Genomic DNA, 21076 nt, shown 5'->3' with positions numbered 1-21076 from the left:
ACTCTGCCTGTTCTCGGCTTTGTACCCATTAACAAACCGATCCTCACAGCATCGTACGAAGTTGCTTACCTGATCGCAAAGCAGGGCAAACCACACACCATTGGTGAAACACTCATAAAACCAGCTGTGTTGAAGATAGCGAATATCATGCTGGGAAAAGAGGCTGAAGTTAAGTTATCCCAAATTCCTCTTTCAAATGACACCATCAGCGACAGAATAGAGGACATGAGCAAAGACATCTTGGCTCAAGTAGTTGCAGATCTGATTTCAAGCCCGGCAAAATTCAGCCTTCAACTCGACGAGACCACAGACGTTTCCAATCTAAGCCAGCTTGCTGTATTCGTGCGCTATGTGAAAGACGACGTGATAAAGGAAGATTTCTTATTTTGTAAGCCTCTTACAACAACAACTAAGGCAGCCGATGTGAAGAAACTTGTGGATGACTTCTTCAAAGACAACAATCTTTCGTGGGATATGGTTTCTGCAGTTTGTTCGGACGGAGCTCCAGTCATGCTGGGAAGAAAGTCTGGTTTTGGTGCGCTAGTGAAAGCCGATGCGCCACACATCATTGTTACGTATTGTATTCTGCACAGGCATGCGTTGGCAACAAAAACCTTGCCTCCAAAACTGGCAGAAGTATTAAAAATTGTAGTGGAATGCGTGAACTATGTGCGAACTAGTGCTCTGAGGCACCGCATCTTCAGTGAGCTGTGTAAAGAAATGGGCTCTGAATTCGAGGTACTTCTGTACCATTCTAACGTTCGGTGGTTATCCCGGGGACAGGTGCTGAATCGTGTTTTTGCCGTGCGTGTGGAATTAGCCCTGTTTTTGCAAGAGCACCAACATTGTCATGCAGATTGCTTCAAAAATTCTGAGTTCATTCTCATTTTAGCGTACATGGCTGATATCTTCGCAGCTCTCAACCATCTCAATCAAAAGATGCAGGGCGGTGGAGTCAACATCATCGAAGCGGAGGAAAACCTGAAGGCTTTTCAAAAAAAAGCTACCGTTATGGAAACGACGAACAGAGAACGATAACTTCGCAAACTTTCCCCTGCTGGACGACTGTGTAAGTAAGATAGAAGATGTATCTGGAATCGGAGACATTTCTGTACCCGCGGAACTGAAGCAAGCAATTGCCACGCACTTAGATGAGCTTGCAAAGTCTCTCGACGGATACTTCCCTACAAGAGAGTCATATCCAGCATGGGTGAGACAGCCGTTCACGTTTAGTGTTGAGACAACAGATGTCAATGATGAATACCTCAATGAAATCATTGAAATTCAGCAGAGCCAGGTTCAACAGCAACTCTTCAGAACAACAACGCTTTCAACGTTTTGGTGTCAACAAATGGTAACGTACCCTGTTATTGCTAAGAAAGCTCTGGAGATTTTCATACCGTTTGTTACAACATATCTTTGCGAGCAATCCTTTTCGAGGATGCTGGACATAAAAACGAAGAAAAGGAACAGACTTTGTTGCGAAAATGACATGAGAGTGGCACTTGCCAAGGTGAAGCCGCGCATTTCTGAACTGGTCTCTGAAAGGCAACAGCAGAAGTCACACTGATTTGCAGTAAATATTCATTATTATGTTTTTGTTTTTGTGTGAAAATCATGTTTTGATGATTTTGTTCTTTGAACACACAGTGTTGATGTTGATGAACGGTTCATTTTGTGCACCAGTAAAATATATACCTATGTTTTGAATTTGAAAAAATCATATTTAATTTTTCCAATTAAGAAGGGTTCGGTGAATGCGCATATGAAACTGGTGGGGTTCAGTACCTCCAACAAGGTTAAGAACCACTGCACTAGAAGCTTATTACCTAAAATGGATCAATTGAAATTGCGGGTTCACAGCTCCAATCCAGATGTGTTGGTCGTTACTGAAACGTGGTTAAGGAAGAGTGTTTTGAATACTAAATGTTCACCTTTCTGGTTATAACCTTTGTTTTTGGCAAGACAGATCTTCCAAAGGTGGGGGAGTGGCAATATTTACCAAGGATCACCTTCAGTGCTCGGTTGTTTCCACCAAGTCTGTCCCCAAACAATTTGATTTGCTGGTTTTAAGCATTAAAAAACCTTTTCAATAGCTCTTTGTTGTCTGTTGCTGGGTACTATAGTCTTCCATCAGCACCGGCCTGTACCCTACCTGCCCTAAGCGCACTCCTGGCCCCTTACACTAAGTCTGAATTTGTCCTGCTAGGTGACCTAAACTGGGACATGCTTAAACCACCTGACCAAGTCCTAAAGCAATGGGACTCCCTAAATCTTTCTCAGATTATTACCATTTCCACAAGGTATGACTCCAAACACCCAAAAAAGGCTACTCTCCTATATGTTATCCTCACAAATAATCCTGATAGGTTTCAGTCTGGTGTTTTCTGTAATGACCTTAGTGATCACTGTTTTACAGCCTGTTTGTAATGGCTGCTCAGTGAAACGACCTGTCCTGATTTGTCATAGATGCTTGCTAAAAAAACATTAATGCGCAAGCCTTGTAAAATGGTATAGAATCAGCTTGATCCCCTCTGTCGAAGACGCTTGGACCTTCTTTTTTGATATTTTCAGTGGTAACAAACACGCACCCATAAAGAAAATGAGAATTAAAAACAGGTGATCGATCTTGCAGAGTTACTCCACCTCAAGATCTGCATTTGGCGAAAGGCTTGGCACACACATACTCAGGCTAACTGGCTCTCATTCAGGCAAATGAAAAATAAGTGCACTCAGGTTATCCAAAAGGACAAAGTTGGTTGCTTTAAGGAGCAGTTCTCCCTCTGTGGGTCTAACCCCAAGATGTTCTGGAAAACGGTTAAAGACCTGGAGAATAAACCCTCCTCACAGCTGCCCATGTCCCTTAATGTTGATGTGGTTGTTACTGACAAGAACATGGCTGAGCTCTTTAATCACCACTTCATTAAGTCAGGATTCCTATTTGACTCAGCCATGCCTCCTTGCCCGTCCAACATTTCCTCATCTCCCACCAGTTCTATTGCGACTATCCGACACTTCTCCCTCTTTTTCCCCTGCCGCGCTACAAAGTTTCTCCCTGCAGGCGGTCACTGAGTCCGAGGTGCTAAAAGAGCTCCTGAAACTTGACCCCAAAAAAACATCTGGGTCAGATGGTTTAGACCCTTTCTTCTTTAAGGTTGCTAACCCCATCATCGCCAAGCCTTTCTCAGACCGTTTTAACTGGTCTCTCCTCTCTGGGAAGGCAGCTACAGTGCATTCTTTATTTAAAAAGGGGGAGATCAAGCTGATCCTAACTGTTATAGGCCTATTTCTTTTTTGCCCTGTTTATCAAAAGTGTTGGAAAAACTTGTCAATAATCAACTTACTGGCTTTCTTGATGTCTATAGTATTCTCTCTGGTATGCAATCTGGTTTCCGTTCAGGTTATGGATGTGTCACTGCAATCTTAAAAGGTCCTCAATGATGTCACCATTGCCCTTGATTCTAAGCATTGTTGTGATGCTATTTTTATTGACTTGGCCAAAGCTTTTGATACGGTAAACCATTCCATTCTTGAGAGCTGGCTAAGGAGTAATGGTGTCAGAGGGGTCTTTGGCCTGGTTTGCTAACTACCTCTCTCAAAGAGTGCAGTGTATGAAGTCAGAACATCTGCGGCCTCAGCCACTGCCTGTCACCAAGGGAGAACCCCAAGGCTCGATCCTAGGCCCCACGCTGTTTTCAATTTACATCAACAACATAGCTCAGGCAGTAGGAAGCTCTCATCCATTTTAACGGGTATGCACAAAACCACAGGAAAGAGTGAGCTCAACATTACATTTAAACTACTCAATCAGTGTGAGGAGTGAAGTCTCTGATGGGCATTGACTAGAGCAGTCAGGTATAGTTTCTGACATCGGTATTAGAGTCAGTAAGATAATCTTTGTCTTGACTTGTTATATTTCATCACTGAAAATGTCTGTTCACATAGGTTGACCCAAACATCTTCTGAGCGTGACTCCTAATCTTTGGAAAGTTTTGTCCATCGAGAGATGCATAGAACCTCGTCAGTGACATTGTTTTGATTAGAAAACAATCACTGCATCAGACTTTAGATCGATAAGCGTAAATTGCAGGTCAGTGGGAGCGTTATCCACATTGAAGGTGAAAGGAGAGGAAACCAACAGCATGTCATTTTCCAACACTTTGAAATCCTCAAAACGATGAGAAAAACTCACTGTTCAAAGCACCCAGCAGCGATGTATACTTCTCCCGCTGGTCATCTGATAGGGAACAGACTAGTAGTGTTGGAAGGTGGGTGAGATTGTTGGCTTCTACTTGGCGGGTCAGGGGGAGTAATTTTCCCTTGAAGGCTTTGACAAGGCTGTACATCTGATGTGCAAAAAGGCCCTTCCCTTGTAGTTTGGAATTCAGTTCATTCATGAGGGCCATGATGTCCACGGTGAAGGCAAAATCAGCCAACCATTCTTTATCTTGCAGTTGAGGGAAATCCACATTTTACTTTCATTTGCAAACACTCAGCAATCTCCGACTTCAGGTCCCACACCCTTTTAAGCACCTTCCCCAAACTCAGCCATCTCACGTTTGTGTGGTAGGGGAGATCTGCATGACCCGACTCTGTCTCTTCCAACAGTGAGACAAACTGCCTGTGGTTTAAAGATTCTGCTCTTATGAAGTTTACCACTTTATTGACTGTATCCACAACATGGCTCATTTTCAGGAGACATTTACAGAGCACCTGATGAATAATGCAATGCAGGAAAATTATTTTCTGATCTGGGTTCAGCTCAGCTACTTGATCTTGTATCCTTTTCAAAAGGCCAACGTTTTTTTCCTGTCAAGTTTGGGCACCCATCAGTGGTCACACTGGATAACTTTTCAAAACTCAGTCCCAGCTTTGCCACACACCTCCTCCAATAAATCTTTCCCCGTGGTTGTGCTCTTTATTGACTGCACTGAAGCAAGCTCCTCTAATTTCAAAGTCTGGTTTTACGCCTCGTTACCTTGTCTTTCAACTGCTTTTCCATGTTCTCTGCGATGTCCTCAACACGCCGTGTCACTATTCATTTTGACAGCTCTTTCTTGTCGGGGCAAAATATTGCTGCAGAGTCAATTAAACATTATTTAATGAATTCGCCCTCAGCGAATGGCTTATGTTTTACAATTTTGTGGGACAGTACATAGCTAGCTCTCGCAATTCCGTCGTTTGCTGAATGCAGTTTGTGAAAAGTCCTTGCTGCTTCTGCAACTGAGAAAGCAACTCTTTCAATGCACTTGCCCTCTGCTCAGGAGACATATTCCTATATTTCTCTGCATTAGAGATAGACTGATTATGATTTTTCAACGCCGATACCGATTATTGGAGGACCAAAAAAAGCAGATACCGATTCAAAATCGGCCAACTTTATATACAGTGGGGAGAACAAGTATTTGATAACCTGCAAAATCGGCAGTGTTTCCTACTTACAAAGCATGTAGAGGTCTGTAATTTTGATCATAGGTACACTTCAACTGTGAGAGACGGAATCTAAAACAAAAATCCAGAAAATCACATTGTATGATTTTTAAATAATTAATTTGCATTTTATTGCATGACATAAGTATTTGATCACCTACCAACCAGTAAGAATTCCGGCTCTCACAGACCTGTTAGTTTTTCTTTAAGAAGCCCTCCTGTTCTCCACTCATTACCTGTATTAACTGCACCTGTTTGAACTCGTTACCTGTATAAAAGACACCTGTCCACACACACAATCAAACAGATTCCAACCTCTCCACAATGGCCAAGACCAGAGAGCTGTGTAAGGACATCAGGGATAAAATTGTAGACCTGCACAAGGCTGGGATGGGCTACAGGACAATAGGCAAGCAGCTTGGTGAGAAGGAAACAACTGTTGGCGCAATTATTAGAAAAAGGAAGAAGTTCAAGATGACGGTCAATCACCCTCGGTCTGGGGCTCCATGCAAGATTTCACCTCGTGGGGCATCAATGATCATGAGGAAGGTGAGGGATCAGCCCAGAACTACACGGCAGGACCTGGTCAATGACCTGAAGAGAGCTGGGACCACAGTCTCAAAGAAAACCATTAGTAACACACTACGCCGTCATGGATTAAAATCCTGCAGCGCACGCAAGGTCCCCCTGCTTAAGCCAGTGCATGTCCAGGCCTGTCTGAAGTTTGCCAATGACCATCTGGATGATCCAGAGGAGGAATGGGAGAAGGTCATGTGGTCTGATGAGACAAAAATAGAGCTTTTTGGTCTAACTCCACTCGCCGTGTTTGGAGGAAGAAGAAGTATGAGTACAACCCCAAGAACACCATCCCAACCGTGAAGCATGGAGGTGGAAACATCATTCTTTGGGGATGCTTTTCTGCAAAGGGGACAGGACGACTGCACCGTATTGAGGGGAGGATGGATGGGGCCATGTATCGCGAGATCTTGGCCAACAACCTCCTTCCCTCAGTAAGAGCATTGAAGATGGGTCGTGGCTGGGTCTTCCTGCATGACAACGACACGAAGCACACAGCCATGGCAACTAAGGAGTGGCTCCGTAAGAAGCATCTCAAGGTCCTGGAGTGGCCTAGCCAGTCTCCAGACCTGAACCCAATAGAAAATCTTTGGAGGGAGCTGAAAGTCCGTATTGCCCAGCGACAGCCCCGAAACCTGAAGGATCTGGAGAAGATCTGTAGGGAGGAGTGGGCCAAAATCCCTGCTGCAGTGTGTGCAAACCTAGTCAAGAACTACAGGAAACGTATGATCTCTGTAATTGCAAACAAAGGTTTCTGTACCAAATATTAAGTTCTGCTTTTCTGATGTATCAAATACTTATGTCATGCAATAAAATGCAAATTAATTACTTAAAAATCATACAATGTGATTTTCTGGATTTTTGTTTTAGATTCCGTCTCTCATAGTTGAAGTGTACCTATGATAAAAATTACAGACCTCTACATGCTTTGTAAGTAGGAAAACCTGCAAAATCGGCAGTGTATCAAATACTTGTTCTCCCCACTGTATATATATATTTGTAATAATGACAACTACAACAATAATGAATGAAAACTTACTTTAACTTAATATAACACATTCAATTGATTTAGTCTCAAATAAATAATGAAACATGTTCAATTTGGTTTAAATAATGCAAAAACAAAGTGTTGGAGAAGAAAGTAAAAGTGCAATATGTGCCATGTAAAAAAGCTAACGTTTAAGCTCCTTGCTCAGAACATGAGAGCATACAAAAGCTGGTGGTTACTTTTAACATGAGTCTTCAATATTCCCAGTTAAGAAGTTTTAGGTTGTAGTTATTGTAGAAATTATAGGACTATTTCTCTATACCATTTGTATTTAATATACCTTTGACTATTGGACGTTCTTATGGGCACTTTAGTATTGCCAGCCTATTCTTGGGAGTTGATAGGCTTGAAGTCATAAACAGCGCTGTGCTTCAAGCATTGCGAAGAGCTGCTGGCAAACGCAGGACAGTGCTGTTTGAATGAATGCTTACGAGCCTGCTGCTGCCTACCACCGCTCAGACTGCTCTATCAAATCATAGACTTAATTATAATAAATACAAGCCGTAGGTCATTAATATGGTCAAATCCGGAAACTAGAATTTCAAAAACAAAATGTTCATTTTTTCAGTGAAATACGGAACCATTCCGTATTTTATCGAATGGGTGGCATCCCTAGGTCTAAATATTGCTGTTACATTGCACAACCTAAAATGTTATGTCATAACTATGTAAAATTCTGGCAAATTAATTACGGCCTTTGTTCGCAACGAGCCATGTGGCCCAAACTGCTGCATATACCCTGACTCTGCTTGCACAGAACGCAAGAGAAGTGACAATTTCCCTAGTTAATATTACCTGCTAACATGAATTTCTTTTAACTAAACATGCAGGTTTAAAAAAATATATACAGTTGAAGTCAGAAGTTTACATACACTTAGGTTAGAGTCATTAAAACTCGTTTTTCAACCACTCCACAAATTTCTTGTTAACAGACTATAGTTTTGGCAAGTCGGTTAGGACATATATTTTGTGAATGACAAGTCATTTTTCCAACAATTGTTTACAGACACTAGAATTCACTGTATCAAAATTCCAGTTGGTCAGAAGTTTACATATACTAAGTTGACTGTGCCTTTACACAGCTTGGAAAATTCCATAAGTATGGCTTTAGAAGCTTCTGATAGGCTAATTGACATAATTTGAGTCAATTGGAGGTGTACCTGTGGATGTATTTCAAGGCCTACCTAAAGACTCAGTGCCTCTTTGCTTAACATCATGGGGAAAAAATCTAAAGAACTCAGCCAAGACCTCAAAGAAATTGTAGACCTCCACAAGTCTGGTTCATCCTTGGGAGCAATTTCCAAACGCCTGAAGGTACCACGTTCATCTGTACAAACAATAGTATGCAAGTATAAACAATATGGGACCCCGCAGCCGTCATAGCGCTCAGGAAGGAGACACGTTCTGTCTCCTAGAGATGAACGTAATTTGGGGCGAAAAGTGCAAATCAATCCCAGAACAACATTAAAGGACCTTGAGATGGAGGAAACAGGTACAAAAGTATCTTTATCCTCAGTAAAACAAGTCCTATATCGACATAACCTGACAGGCCGCTCAGCAAGGAAGAAGCCACTGCTCCAAAACCGCCATAAAAAAGCTAGACTACGGTTTGCAACTGCACATGGGGACAAAGATCGTACTTTTTGGAGAAATGTCCTCTGTTCTGATGAAACAAAAATAGAACTGTTTGGCCATAATGACCATCATTATGTTTGGAGGAAAAAGGGGGAGGCTTGCAAGCCGAAGACACCATCCCAACCGTGAAGCACAGGGGTGGCAGCATCATGTTGTGGGGGGTGCTTTGCTGCAGAAGGGACTAGTGCACTTCACAAAATAGATGGCATCATGAGAGGGACAATTATGTGGATATATTTAAGCAACATCAGTCAGGAAGTTAAAGCTTGGTCGCAAATGGGTCTTCCAAATGGACAATGACCCTAAGCATACTTCCAAAGTTGTGGCAAAATGGCTTAAGGACAACAAAGTCAAGTTATTGGAGTGGCCATCATCAAGCCCTGACCTCAATCCTATAGAAAGTGTGGGCAAAACTGAAAAAGCGTGTGCGAGCAAGGAGGCCTACAAACCTGACTCAGTTACACCAGCTCTGTCAGGAGGAATGGGCCAAAGTTCACCCAACTTATTGTGGGAAGCTTGTGGAAGGCTACCTGAACCATTTGACCCAAGTTAAACAATTTAAAGGCAATGCTACCAAATACTAATTGGGTGTATTTAAAAGCTGGAATAAATCACTCTACTATTATTCTTACATTTCACATTCTTAAAATAAAGTGGTGATCCTAACTGACCTAAGACAGGGAATCTTTACTAGGATTAAATGTCAGGAATTGTGAAAAACTGAGTTTAAATGTATTTGGCAAAGGTGCATGCAAACTTCCAACTTCAACTGTACTTGAGTATTGATGTTTATGGTTTGGTACATTAGTGCAACGACAGTGCTTTTTTTTGCAAATGTGCTTGTTAAATCACCCGTTTGGCAAAGTAGGTTTTGGTTCGATAAATTAACAGGCACTGTATTGATTATTTGCAACGCAGGACAAGCTAGTTAAACTAGTAATATCATCAACCATGTGTAGTTAACTAGTGATTATGTTAAGATTGATTGTTTTTTTACGAGATAAGTTTAATGCTAGCTAGCAACTTACCTTGCCTCCTTGCGGCACTCGCGTAACTGGTGGTCAGCCTGCCACGCAGTCTCCTCGTGGAGTGCAATCGGCCATAATCGGCATCCAAAAATACCGATTGTTATGAAAACTTGAAATCGGCCATGTCGATTAATTGGTCGACCTCTACTCTGCATGCTTCGTCTGAAGTGTCGGGACAAGTTGTAGTCTTTCAAGACTGCGATGCCCTCTTCGCAAACAGCTTTCCCTGATACCTCAAAACAGAAATATTTAGATGTCCACTCTTGCTGGAACACCCTACATTCGTTGTCTACTTTCCTTATCTTTGAAAAATTTATTTTGAGCTAGCTACTATTTGTAACTGTGACGTGTGTGTCAGCCTGTTAGTCACCGTCTGTCCTCGTGCAGTTGTTATTTATACGTTCCTTCAAAAGAAATGTCCCGCAAGCGGTGGGAGTTACATCATTACACAATGACGAGTATTCATTGAGCTTTTAATTTGAATAACAAATAAGTTTTTCTAAACTTTACTATCGCAAATTCTTTATGTTATCTGAGCATAATTCCGCTGGCCACTTTGAATCAGGTCGTGGGCTGCATATGGCCCCCGGGCCGGCCTTTGCCCAGGCCTGGTTTAGAGCTTGAGGTAGTCACCTCATACAAGGACCCGGGAGTATGGCTAGACGGTACACTGTCCTTCTCTCAGCACATATCAAAGCTGCAGGCTAAAAGTTAAATATAGACTTGGTTTCCTCTATAGTAAATCGCTCCTCTTTCACCCCAGCTGCCAAACTAACCCTGATTCAGATGACCATCCTACCCATGCTAGACTACAGAGACGTAATTTATAGATCGGCAGGTAAGCGTGCTCTCGAGCGGCTAGATGTTCTTTACCATTCGGCCATCAGATTTGCCACCAATGCTCCATATAGGACACATCACTGCACTCTATACTGCTCTGTAAACTGGTCATCTCTGTATACCTGTCGCAAGACCCACTGGTTGATGCTCATTTATAAAAACCCTCTTTGGCCTCACTCCCCCCTATCGGAGATATCTATTGCAGCCCTCATCCTCCACATACAACACCCATTCTGCCAGTCACATTGTTTTAAAGGTCCCCAAAGCACACCCATCTCTGAGTCACTCCTCTTTTCAGTTTGCTGCAGCTAGCGAGTGGAACGAGCTGCAAAAATAATAACCTCTTCATTCAAACATGGACACTCGTACTGACAGTTGTGGCTGTTTCGCGTGATGCATTGTTGTCTATACTTTTTTGCCATTTGTGCTATTGTCTGTGCCTAACAATATTTGTACCATGTTTGTGCTGCTACCGTGTTGTCGTCATGTGATGCTACTGTGCTGTGTGTCTTAGGTCTCTATGTGGTGTCTCTTGTCGTGATGTGTGTTTTGTCCTACATTCTTAATACCAGCCCCCCTCCCCGCAGGCATTCTATTGCCTCTTGGTAGACAGTCATTGTAAATATATTTGTTCTTAACAGTTTAATTATTACCGGACATCAATATGGTACAGTTGATCTGTCAAAACCACATATTTGTTTTAATACAGACATAGGCTACCTCTCCCAATCTTCACAACAAATTTGTCAATATGACTTGACCATGATAACTGACTATCCAATGCTAGGAGTTCAACTTCTTCAACGGTTCAGGACTAAGAGAATGCTTTGAACCAAATACAATTGTTTTAGGTGTATTTCAGAACAGTTTATGACCCATTCTGACACTAACTGTAACTCCTTGCTAAGAGTCTCAGTGCGCTCACTGGCTGTAGGTGCTGATGTATAGTGTGCAATCGTCAGCATACAGTCATTTTAGCTTCTTCTAAGACAAGTGACAAATCATTTGTAAAAACAGAGAAGATTAACTTTACTTTTTCCACATTTTGTTACATTACAGCCTTATTCTAAAATTACTTCAATTGTTTTTTCCCCCCTCAATCTACACACAATAACCCCATAATGACAAAGCAAAAACAGGTTTAGACAATTTATTACAAATAAAAAAATTCTATATCAAATTTAAATATCTATTCAGACCCTTTACTCAGTACTTTGTTGAAGCACCTTTGGCAGCGATTACAGTCTCGAGTCTCCTTGGGTCTGACGCCACAAGCTTGGCACACCTGTATTTGGGGAGTTTCTCCCAGTCTTCTCTGCAGATCCTCTCAAGCTCTGTCAGGTTGGATGGGGAGAGTCGCTGCACAGCTATTTTCAAGTCTCTCCAAAGTTGTTAGATCGGGTTCAAGTCCGGGCTCTGGCTGGGCCACTCAAGGACATTGAGACTTGTCCCGAAGCCACTCCTGTGGGTTCTTGGCTGTGTGCTTAGGGTTGTTATCCTGTTGGAAGGTGAACCTTCACCGCAGTCTGAGGTCTTGAGTGCTCTGGAGCAGGTTTTCATCAAGGCTCTGTACTTTGCTCTGTTCATCTTTCCTTCGATCCTGATTAATCTCCCAGTCCCTGCCGCTGAAAAACATCCCCACAGCATGATGCTGCCACCATGCTTCACCATACGGATGGTACCAGGTTTCCTCCAGATGCTTGGCATTCAGGAGTTCAATCTTGGTTTCATCAGACCAGAGAATCGTGTTTCTCATGGTCTGAGAGTCCTTTTGGTGCCTTTTGGCAATCTTCAAGCGGGCTGTCATGTTCCTTTTACTGTAGAGTGGCTTCCGTCTGGCCACTCTACTATAAAAAGGCCTGATTGGCAGAGTACTGCCAGCTCTCTTCCTAGAGCTGGCAGAATCTTCCAAAAAGACAGCCATCTCCACACAGAGGAACTCTGTCAGAATGACCATCGGGTTCTTGGTCACCTCCCTGACCAAGGCTCTTCTCCCCCGATTGCTCAGTTTGGCCGGGCAGCCAGCTCTAGGAAGAGTCTCAGTGGTTCCAAACGTCTTCCAGTTAAGAATGATGGAGGCCACTGTGTTCTTGGGGACCTTCAATGCTGCAGAAATGTTTTGGTACCCTTCCCTAGATCTGTGCCTCGACACAATCCTGTCTCGGAGCTCTACGGCCAATTCCTTCAACCTCATGGCTTGGTTTTTGCTCTGACATGCACTGTCAACTGTGGGACCTTATATAGACAAGTGTGTGCCTTTCCAAATCATGTCCAAACAATTGAATTTACCACATTTCTACAAGCCTGTTTTCGCTTTGTCATTATGGGGTATTGTGTGTGATTGATTAAATCGTTTTTTCAACCCCTTATCAATTTTAGAATAAGGCTGTAACATAATATGGAAAAGGGGAAGGGGCCTGAATACTTTCCAAATGCACTGTATCTGACGTTAGAGAAGCTCCCATTGAAGAATACTCAGTTCTACTGGATAAGTAACTCTCCAACCATGTGATGGCAGGTGATGTAAAGCCATATCAAGTGAGTTTTTTTCAATAACAAATTATGATCAATAATATCAAAGGCTGCACTGAAATCTAAAATACAGCTTTTTGCCAATCATCAGTCATCAGAGTCACTGCAGTACAAGTTGAAAGTCAGTAGTTAACTTATTACAAAAATATATGTTTGTTCAAAACAATTTTCTCCATTAGTTTACTAAGAACAGGCAGCAACTTGATTGGGTGCCTGTTAGAGCCAGCAAAGGGTGCTTTACCATTTTTAGGTAGTGGAATTACTATAGCTTCCTTCCACGCCTGTGGATACACACAATCCTTTAGGCTTTTGTTAAAAACATGGCAAATAGGGGTGGAAAGTCTGCTACCATTCTCAATAGTTTGCCCATCTCGGTTGTCTATACCTGGTGGCGTATTATTGTTGATGGATAACAATAGTTTTTAGACACAAACTTGACCAAATTCAAAACACCAATCCTTCCATCATATTTGAATATTGAAGATCTAATAATGAGAGTAAACTGTTCAAATGTCATTTCACTTCTCAGTTTGTCCCCTTTACCAGTGAAAGTAATTGAAATTGTCTACAGTTGCCGGAGAGGAAGGAAACCGATCTGGGATTTCACTATGAGGCCAATAGTGATTTTAGGATGAACTTAGGATGGTTCAACATTTGTAGTTACTTTGCAATATAAGCCTAAATGACAAAGTAAAATGAAGGAAGCCTGTACAGAATATGCATCCTGTTTGCAATAAGGCACTAAAGTAAAACTGCAAGAAATGTGGCAAAAAAAATGTACTTTATGTCCTAAATACAAAGTATTATGTTTGGGTCAAATCCAACACAACACATCACTGAGTACCACTTCATATTTTCAAGCATGGTGGTGGCTGCATCATTTTATGGGTATACTTGTCATCGGCAAGGACTAGGGAGTTTTGCACAAATCCTAGAGGAAAACATGGTTCAGTCTGCTTTCTAACAGACACTGTGAGACGAATTGACCTTTCAGCAGGACAATAACCTAAAACATGGCCAAATCTACACTGGAGTTTCTTAACAAAATAGTTAATGTTCCGGAGTGGTCTAGTTACAGTTTTCTGAAATCGGCTTGAAAATACATGGCAAGATTTGAATGGGCTGTCTAGAAATGATCAACCACCAACTTGACAGAGCTTGAAGAATACATTTTTTTTAAAAGGTGCTCATTTTGTACAATCCAAATGTGCAAAGCTCTTATAGGAATTATCCAGAAAGACTCATAGCTGTAATCGCTGTCAAAAGGTGCTTCTACAGAGTATTGACTCAGGGGTATTTATTAGATACACTACATTACCAACTGTTGGGAGATTAGGCCCGGCTCGCAGTTGGCGTTCCAATTCTTCCTGAAGGTGTTCGATGGGGTTGAGGTCACAGCTCTGTGCAGGCCATTCAAGTTCTTCCACACAGATCTCGACAAACCATTTCTGTATGGACCTCGCTTTGTGCACGGGGGCATTTTCATGCTGAAACAGGAAAAGGCCTTCCCCAAACTGTTGCTAGCACAGAATCATCTAGAATGTCATTGTTTGCTGTAGTGTTAAGATTTCCCTTCACTGGAACTAAAGGGCCTAGCCTGAACCATGAGAAACAGCCCCAGACCATTATTCCTCCTCCACCAAACTTTACAGTTGGCACTATGCATTCGGGCAAGTAGCTTTCTCCTGGCATCTGCCAAACCCAGATTCGTCCATCAGACTGCCAGATGGTGACGCGTGATTAATCACTCTAGAGAATGCGTTTCCACTGCTCCAGAATCCAATGGCAGCGAGCTATACACCACTCCAGCCGACGCTTGGCATTGGATATGGTGATCTTAGGCTTGTGTAGAGCTGCTCAGCCATGGAAAGCCATTTCATGAAGCTCCCGACGAACAGTTGTTGTGCTGACGTTGCTTCCAGAGGCAGTGTTGCAACCGAGGACAAACGCTTCAGCACTCGGCGGTCCCATTCTGAGCTTGTGTGGCACACCACTTCGCGGCTGAGCCATTGTTGCTCCTAGACGTTTCCACTTCACAATAACATCACTTTCAGTTGACAGGGGCAGCTCTAGCAGGGCAGAAGTTTGACCTTACTTGTTGGAAAGTTGGCATCCTATGACAGTGCCACGTGTCATAGGAGAGTGAAAGTCACTGAGTTCTTCCGTAAAGGCCATTCTACTGCCAATGTTGGTCTATGGAGATTGCAATGGCTCTGTGCTCGATTTTATACACCTGTCAGCAGTGGGTATGGCGGGAAATAGCCAAATCCACTCATTTGAAAGGGTCTCCACAAACATTTGTATATATAGTGTATCTATTTCATTTTTCAATACATTTCTAAAAACATGTTTTCACTTTGTCATTATGAGTACTGTGTGTAGTTGGGTGAGAGAAATAAATGTGGAAAATGTGGAATAGGGGTGTGAATAATTTCTTTAGGCACCGCCTTTGGCTTTCCTTGTTATTCATTGTTATCATCTCTGATTCAGATGGGTTGGGTTAAATATGGAAGACATTTTGGTTGAAAAGATTCAGTTGTGCAACTGACTAGGTATCCCTTTTCCCTTATTTTCTAAATGTTACAATCACTAGAACTGATATTGCTTTAACCAAGTGGGGGTACTAGAGACCATCATGTTTAACAAGACATTGTTACTGCTGGAAACCCACCTGATCCTGCAGGTCGTAACTGTCGTGCAGGAGCAGGCTGAGGACGTAGCGGGTGTAGATCATGGCATCGATCCCGCACTTCTCCAGCTCCTGGCCCAGCCAGCTCTGCACTGGGCCCAGCGAGTGGAGCAGGGACATCTCAGAGGTGGGCAGGGGGCCAACTGGGGGGTGGGGGCGCGAGAAGCTTACAGGAGCAGGACCGTCGCTCACTGGACGCATGGGAATCTTTAGGTGTTGACCATTCTGAGGTGGAGCAGCATTGTGACAGGTGGATGTGGAGGGGCAGTAGTGGGGCGGTGGAGAGAGGGCAGTAGGGCCTATCTGGAAGGTGGGGATTTACTCCAGCAGGACGGACAAGAGGGAGTCTACTTGCAGAGACATGTAGGGGGCTGTTTAAAAAAAAAAACGTTTTATTGCCTTGAGCAAGTAGGGATCTTTACTTGTCAGGCATGGCTTTAACTGATGAAAGCGATCAGCTGCTTGGCAAAACACTTGACGTGTTTGCGCATCAATCGGAGGGGATCATGTTGGGCTGCGGTTTACTCCACCGGCACAACCTGAAAGAGGAAACAGACTTGCGTCACTTCTCTGTGTTGCATTTAAATGTTTCACAAGGTGTGTTCTGTTAAACCATGATATAGGCCCTAGACTTAGAAGACTTACAAAGAACACAAAGCAGTTGCTCACAACATACTTCAACATAAAATGGCTTGTTGACCTTGTTCAATTATTGGTTCCTACAGGCCTCATCTCCCACCCTGCCCAAGTGCATATCTACAGGCAGTCTGTCCCGACAGATGGTTTTTAAAAGAGCAACTGCTCCTAAAAACAAACTTGTCATTTAGAAAATAGTCTGTGGCATCGCTATGAGTATGCAACATTTATTATACTGTCAAAATTGACTACAAAGTGTAAATAGGATCATTTTGGTCATAAAGTCAGTCTTGTCCATAACTGAGTTGTGAGACTTGTGGTCGTGACGTCATCACAAGGTTGGGTTTGGTTTCAATCCTGCCCACATGACAACAGCACACAAGTAATCATTCATTTGTGCAGCTGCACTCAACCTGATCATAATGCCCTATGGGGCTAGATAGAGACCATCAGTAAATTACACAATGTACATGGAACAATATGTTAACTCCAATAGCTCCACATTTCAGTGGCCTCCAAACCAACAAATGTGAAAGCATTTAATGAGTAACCAAAAAAAGAAAAAAGAAAGAAAAAGAAAGTCTGCTACATTTTGACAGTCCCCATCTAGCCCCACTAATTGGTTAAAGGATTTGGCTAAGTCTTCCCAGCTGCGAACACACACACACAGAAATCAACTTGCGTTTGAATTCAGTCATGGCAGCTAGCATTTATTAAATGAGCCAAATATTAAACTCCCAATCAAGAAGTTCAGACACCCTTTACAATGTGTTCCACTAGCGCCAGCTGCCGGCTGTATAACACACAATTTGAGGTTACGGTAATTGGCCAGGCCAATGTACACGGGGGTCATAAAAGGGGAGATTACACTTCGTTATTATTAAGGCATTGCCTTATTATTCAAGGTATAAAGTAAATATTTAACAAATGCCAGGTTGGAGAGGATTTGTCATATTTTTGTAATGACAACATTAACAGAGTCAAAACTAAGATATGCCTACCTTGTCGTTGGCTTTTCTGCATTACATTTTCTTTATGCAGATCCTATTTCGACGCACAAAACCATTCAAGCGAAGTCCAATGGGTTTTCTCCCACTTTTATATTTGTATAAATGTCAAGACCTGCTGCTGCGGTCATTCGACCATTCTTCAAAGCAAGGATGCTGTAATGTGAGAAATAATGTAGCCTAAGCTACTGAAAATAGGCCTTTTACACGATTTAAATCATGACAGGAGCATTTGATTCTTATTTAAACAAATTGAGTCCGGAAAGATTCCTAAAGTAGCCTGTCTGAATGGACATACAGTTGAAGTCGGAAATGTACATACACTTTAGCCAAAAACATTTAAACTCAGTTTCACAATTCCTGACATTTAATCCTAGTAAATATTCCCTGTTTTAGGTCAGTTAGGATCACCACTTTATTTTAAGAAATGTCAAAAATAATAGTAGAGAATGATTTATTTCAGCTTTTATTTCTTTCATCACATTCACAGTGGCTCAGAAGCTTACATACACTAAGTTACTGTGCCTTTAAACAGCTTGGAAAATTCCAGAAAATGATGTAATGGCTTTAGAAGCGTCTGACAGGCTAATTGACATAATTTGAGTCAATTGGAGGTGTACCTGTGGATGTATTTCAAGGCCTACCCTCCAACTCAGTGCCTCTGTGCTTGACATCATGGGAAAATCAAAAGAAATCAGCCAAGACCTCAGAAAAAAAATTGTAGACCTCAAGTCTGGTTCATCCTTGGGAGCAATTTCCAAACGCCTGAAGGTACCACGTTCATCTGTACAAACAATAGTACGCAAGTATAAACACCATGGGAACACGCAGCCGCCATACCGCGTTCTGTCTCCTAGAGATGAGCGTACTTTGGTGCGAAAAGTGCAAAAAGTGCAGGAAAAAACAGGTACAAAAGTATCTATATCCACAGTAAAACAAATCCTATATCGACATAACCTGAAAGGCCATCAGTCTGGAAGTTAAAGCTTGGTCGCAAATGGGTCTTCCAAATGGACAATGACCTCAAGCATACTTCCAAAGTTGTGGCAAAATGGCTTAAAGACAACAAAGTCAAGGTATTGGAGTGGCCATCATAAAGCCCTGACCTCAATCCTATAGAAAATTTGTGGGCAGAACTGAAAAAGCGTGTGCGAGCAAGGAGGCCTACAAAACCTGACTCAGTTACACCAGCTCTGTCAGGAGGAATGGGCCAAAATTCACCCAACTTATTGTGGGAAGCTTGTGGAATGCTACCCGCAACGTTTGACCCAAGTTGAACAATTTAAAGGCAATGCTACCAAATACTAATTGAATGCATGTAAACTTCTGACCCACTGGAAATGTGATGAAAGAAATAAAAGCTGAACTAAATCATTCTCTCTACTATTATTCTTACATTTCACATTCTTAAAATAAAGTGGTGATCCTAACTGACCTAAGACAGGGAATTTTTACTAGGATTAAATGTCAGGAATTGTGAAAAACTGAGTTTAAATGCATTTGGCTAAGCTGTATGTAAACTTCGACTTCAACTGTATGTTTTATTTTGACCCTATTATGGACCCTGATTTAACTTTCATTGCTAATTTGCTAATTTCATCCATAAAATGAAGTGAGCGGAGAACAAACCCTTCTTCACATTATTTAAGATAGAATTTACATTTTATTTAGAAATTATCAGTAAATGTAAAAACTAAAAAAGCAATACGCACCATTTAAAATGCATCTTGATATGTAATACCCCTCCCTGTCTGTTAGGTTTATGTACTCTTGTTTGTGTATTTCTGTTTTTGTATTTGTTTGGTTCATAATACAATTTTAAAAATACAACATCTTGCTCTGAACAGCACAGCCGATCTAACGTTGGGCATGCACTATAGATTATACGTCACTGTTATCCTATGGCTTGTTGATGTCAATCTAGCTAGCTAACAAATGACAGGAGACACATCAGTGACTGGCTGGCTTCAGCAAACTTCCTTGACACTAAAAGGTGCCTTGCTAGCTAACTAACGGTAGCCATGGATTCTTCTGCATGATAGCTAGCTAGCTTAGTTAGCCAATGTTCACATTAACCAACGGGGGATAGTAAGTCAGCTGATAAGCATAAAACTAGCTAGCGATATAGGACTTTTCTTACGAGGTAGCCATTTCATTAGACACCAACAAACAAAGCTAGCCAACCTTAGCTAGCAGCACCACACACATTCAACTAGCCAGGGCTATAGCAAACGTTCAAAATTCCCCTAGCGTTAGCTAGCCACAAAGTTTGTAGCTAGCATAAAATTACGATAACACGTTTCCTTGAAACGAGCAAATTTTAACTTATCCAACGTTTGACAGCCAGTGGCCGTCCATGCACCCAAATGGCGACCGCTAGCTAACTAGTTAACGGAACTAACCTAGGATACTTAACGTAGCTACAGTAACTAGCTAACGTAAGCGAAGGTAGCTAGTTAGCTGTCCACATCCAGTAATAAACGCCTATACATGATTGATCTACTGCTTAGGGAATTCATTTGGATAACGGTAGTATTTAGAATTGTATTTGAATGACATTGTCACTGTAAACTTGACGCAGTTCTCGCTAACAGTAGGCGTGTTGGCAGATGACCGTTGACTGCTGCTATGATGGTGGAATTACAGAACGCGGTTTCCCATTTAACGCCATTGTACACACTGGCTCAAGTCACTTCCCTAAAGTTAAACGATATGACAACATTATCAATCCATACCATTTCGGGAATTTAGTGTGGGGAAGGGGCCAACATTGGAACTGAGTAGACCCATCAAAACACTGCAAAGTAACAGTACAACATTCCGACAAAAAAAACTGTTGTGAAACGACAGAGGAGGAGCGGCTGACTGACCTAACCCGGACCTGAGACGTTTATAAAAAATAACATACGCCACGAATTCTCACTATGTAACGTAACTTGAAATATATTGCGCTTTTTAGTAAACATTATTATTAAGATATTGTTTCCTTACCTGCCGTTACTTGAAGTAAAGAGGAGAAGAGGGGGAGTGGTTACTTCTCTCCCGCTGCGTTCCGAGCTCGCGCTCCGGAATCCTCTGCAGTAGCATCACTTATCATGGACGCCAAACGGCAACCGCGACAGCGCTGTTTTCAATGCCGATATTTCGACATTACATGAATCTGACGACATTACGGCTCTGACGCGAAGGCCCTGCCCCTCTGAGCAATGGCTCCTTTTGATCCAACATGTCGTGCATATAGGGACAGTTTCATACCGAAAGCTTCCGCCCCATCAGTCTCCAGGCAACAAGGCGAACCTCTACCATCCTACAACCAGTAGGATTTATTCATCCGCTCACGATTGCATCAGAATGGCAAATAGTACGTCTCTCAAAATGTGAGTTTTTAGCAGTGGTGTAAAGTACTTAAGTAAAAATACTTTGATGTACTATTTAAGTAGTTTTTGGGGGTATCTGTACTTTACTATTTATATTATTTACAACTTTTACTTTTACTTCACTACATTCCTAAAGCAAATAATGTACTTTTACCAAATACATTCTCCCTGACACCCAAAAGTACTTGTTACATTTTGACAGGAAAATGGTCCAATTCACGCACTTAACAAGAGAACAACCCCGGTCAACCCTACTGCCTCTGATGTGGCGGAGTGTT

The 21076-nt window shown here is 42.1% G+C and overlaps 1 protein-coding gene across 2 annotated transcripts in view; it reads right to left on the bottom strand.

Moving 5' to 3' along the window:
* The window catches only part of LOC139561311 (uncharacterized protein KIAA0232-like), a 43915-nt gene extending 23271 nt beyond the window's left edge, over window positions 1–20644 (bottom strand). The window contains exons 1-2 of one of the 2 annotated variants that reach the window (XM_071378320.1): window positions 20413–20644; window positions 15761–16317 (exon numbers count right to left, since the gene is read on the bottom strand). In XM_071378320.1, the coding sequence (XP_071234421.1) occupies window positions 15761–15979 (219 nt within the window). In that variant the 5' untranslated portion in view covers window positions 15980–16317; window positions 20413–20644. Of the gene's footprint in view, window positions 1–15760; window positions 16318–17415; window positions 17557–20412 lie in introns of those variants that run through there. The other variant, XM_071378322.1, reaches the window with a different exon arrangement.
* Window positions 20645–21076: the final 432 nt, after the last annotated feature.

The sequence above is a fragment of the Salvelinus alpinus genome, chromosome 31 (genome assembly GCF_045679555.1).
Source record: "Salvelinus alpinus chromosome 31, SLU_Salpinus.1, whole genome shotgun sequence".
NCBI classification, from domain to species: domain Eukaryota; kingdom Metazoa; phylum Chordata; class Actinopteri; order Salmoniformes; family Salmonidae; genus Salvelinus; species Salvelinus alpinus.
Note: the sequence above shows the minus strand (reverse complement) of the source record. Positions and strands in the feature narration are given on the sequence as shown.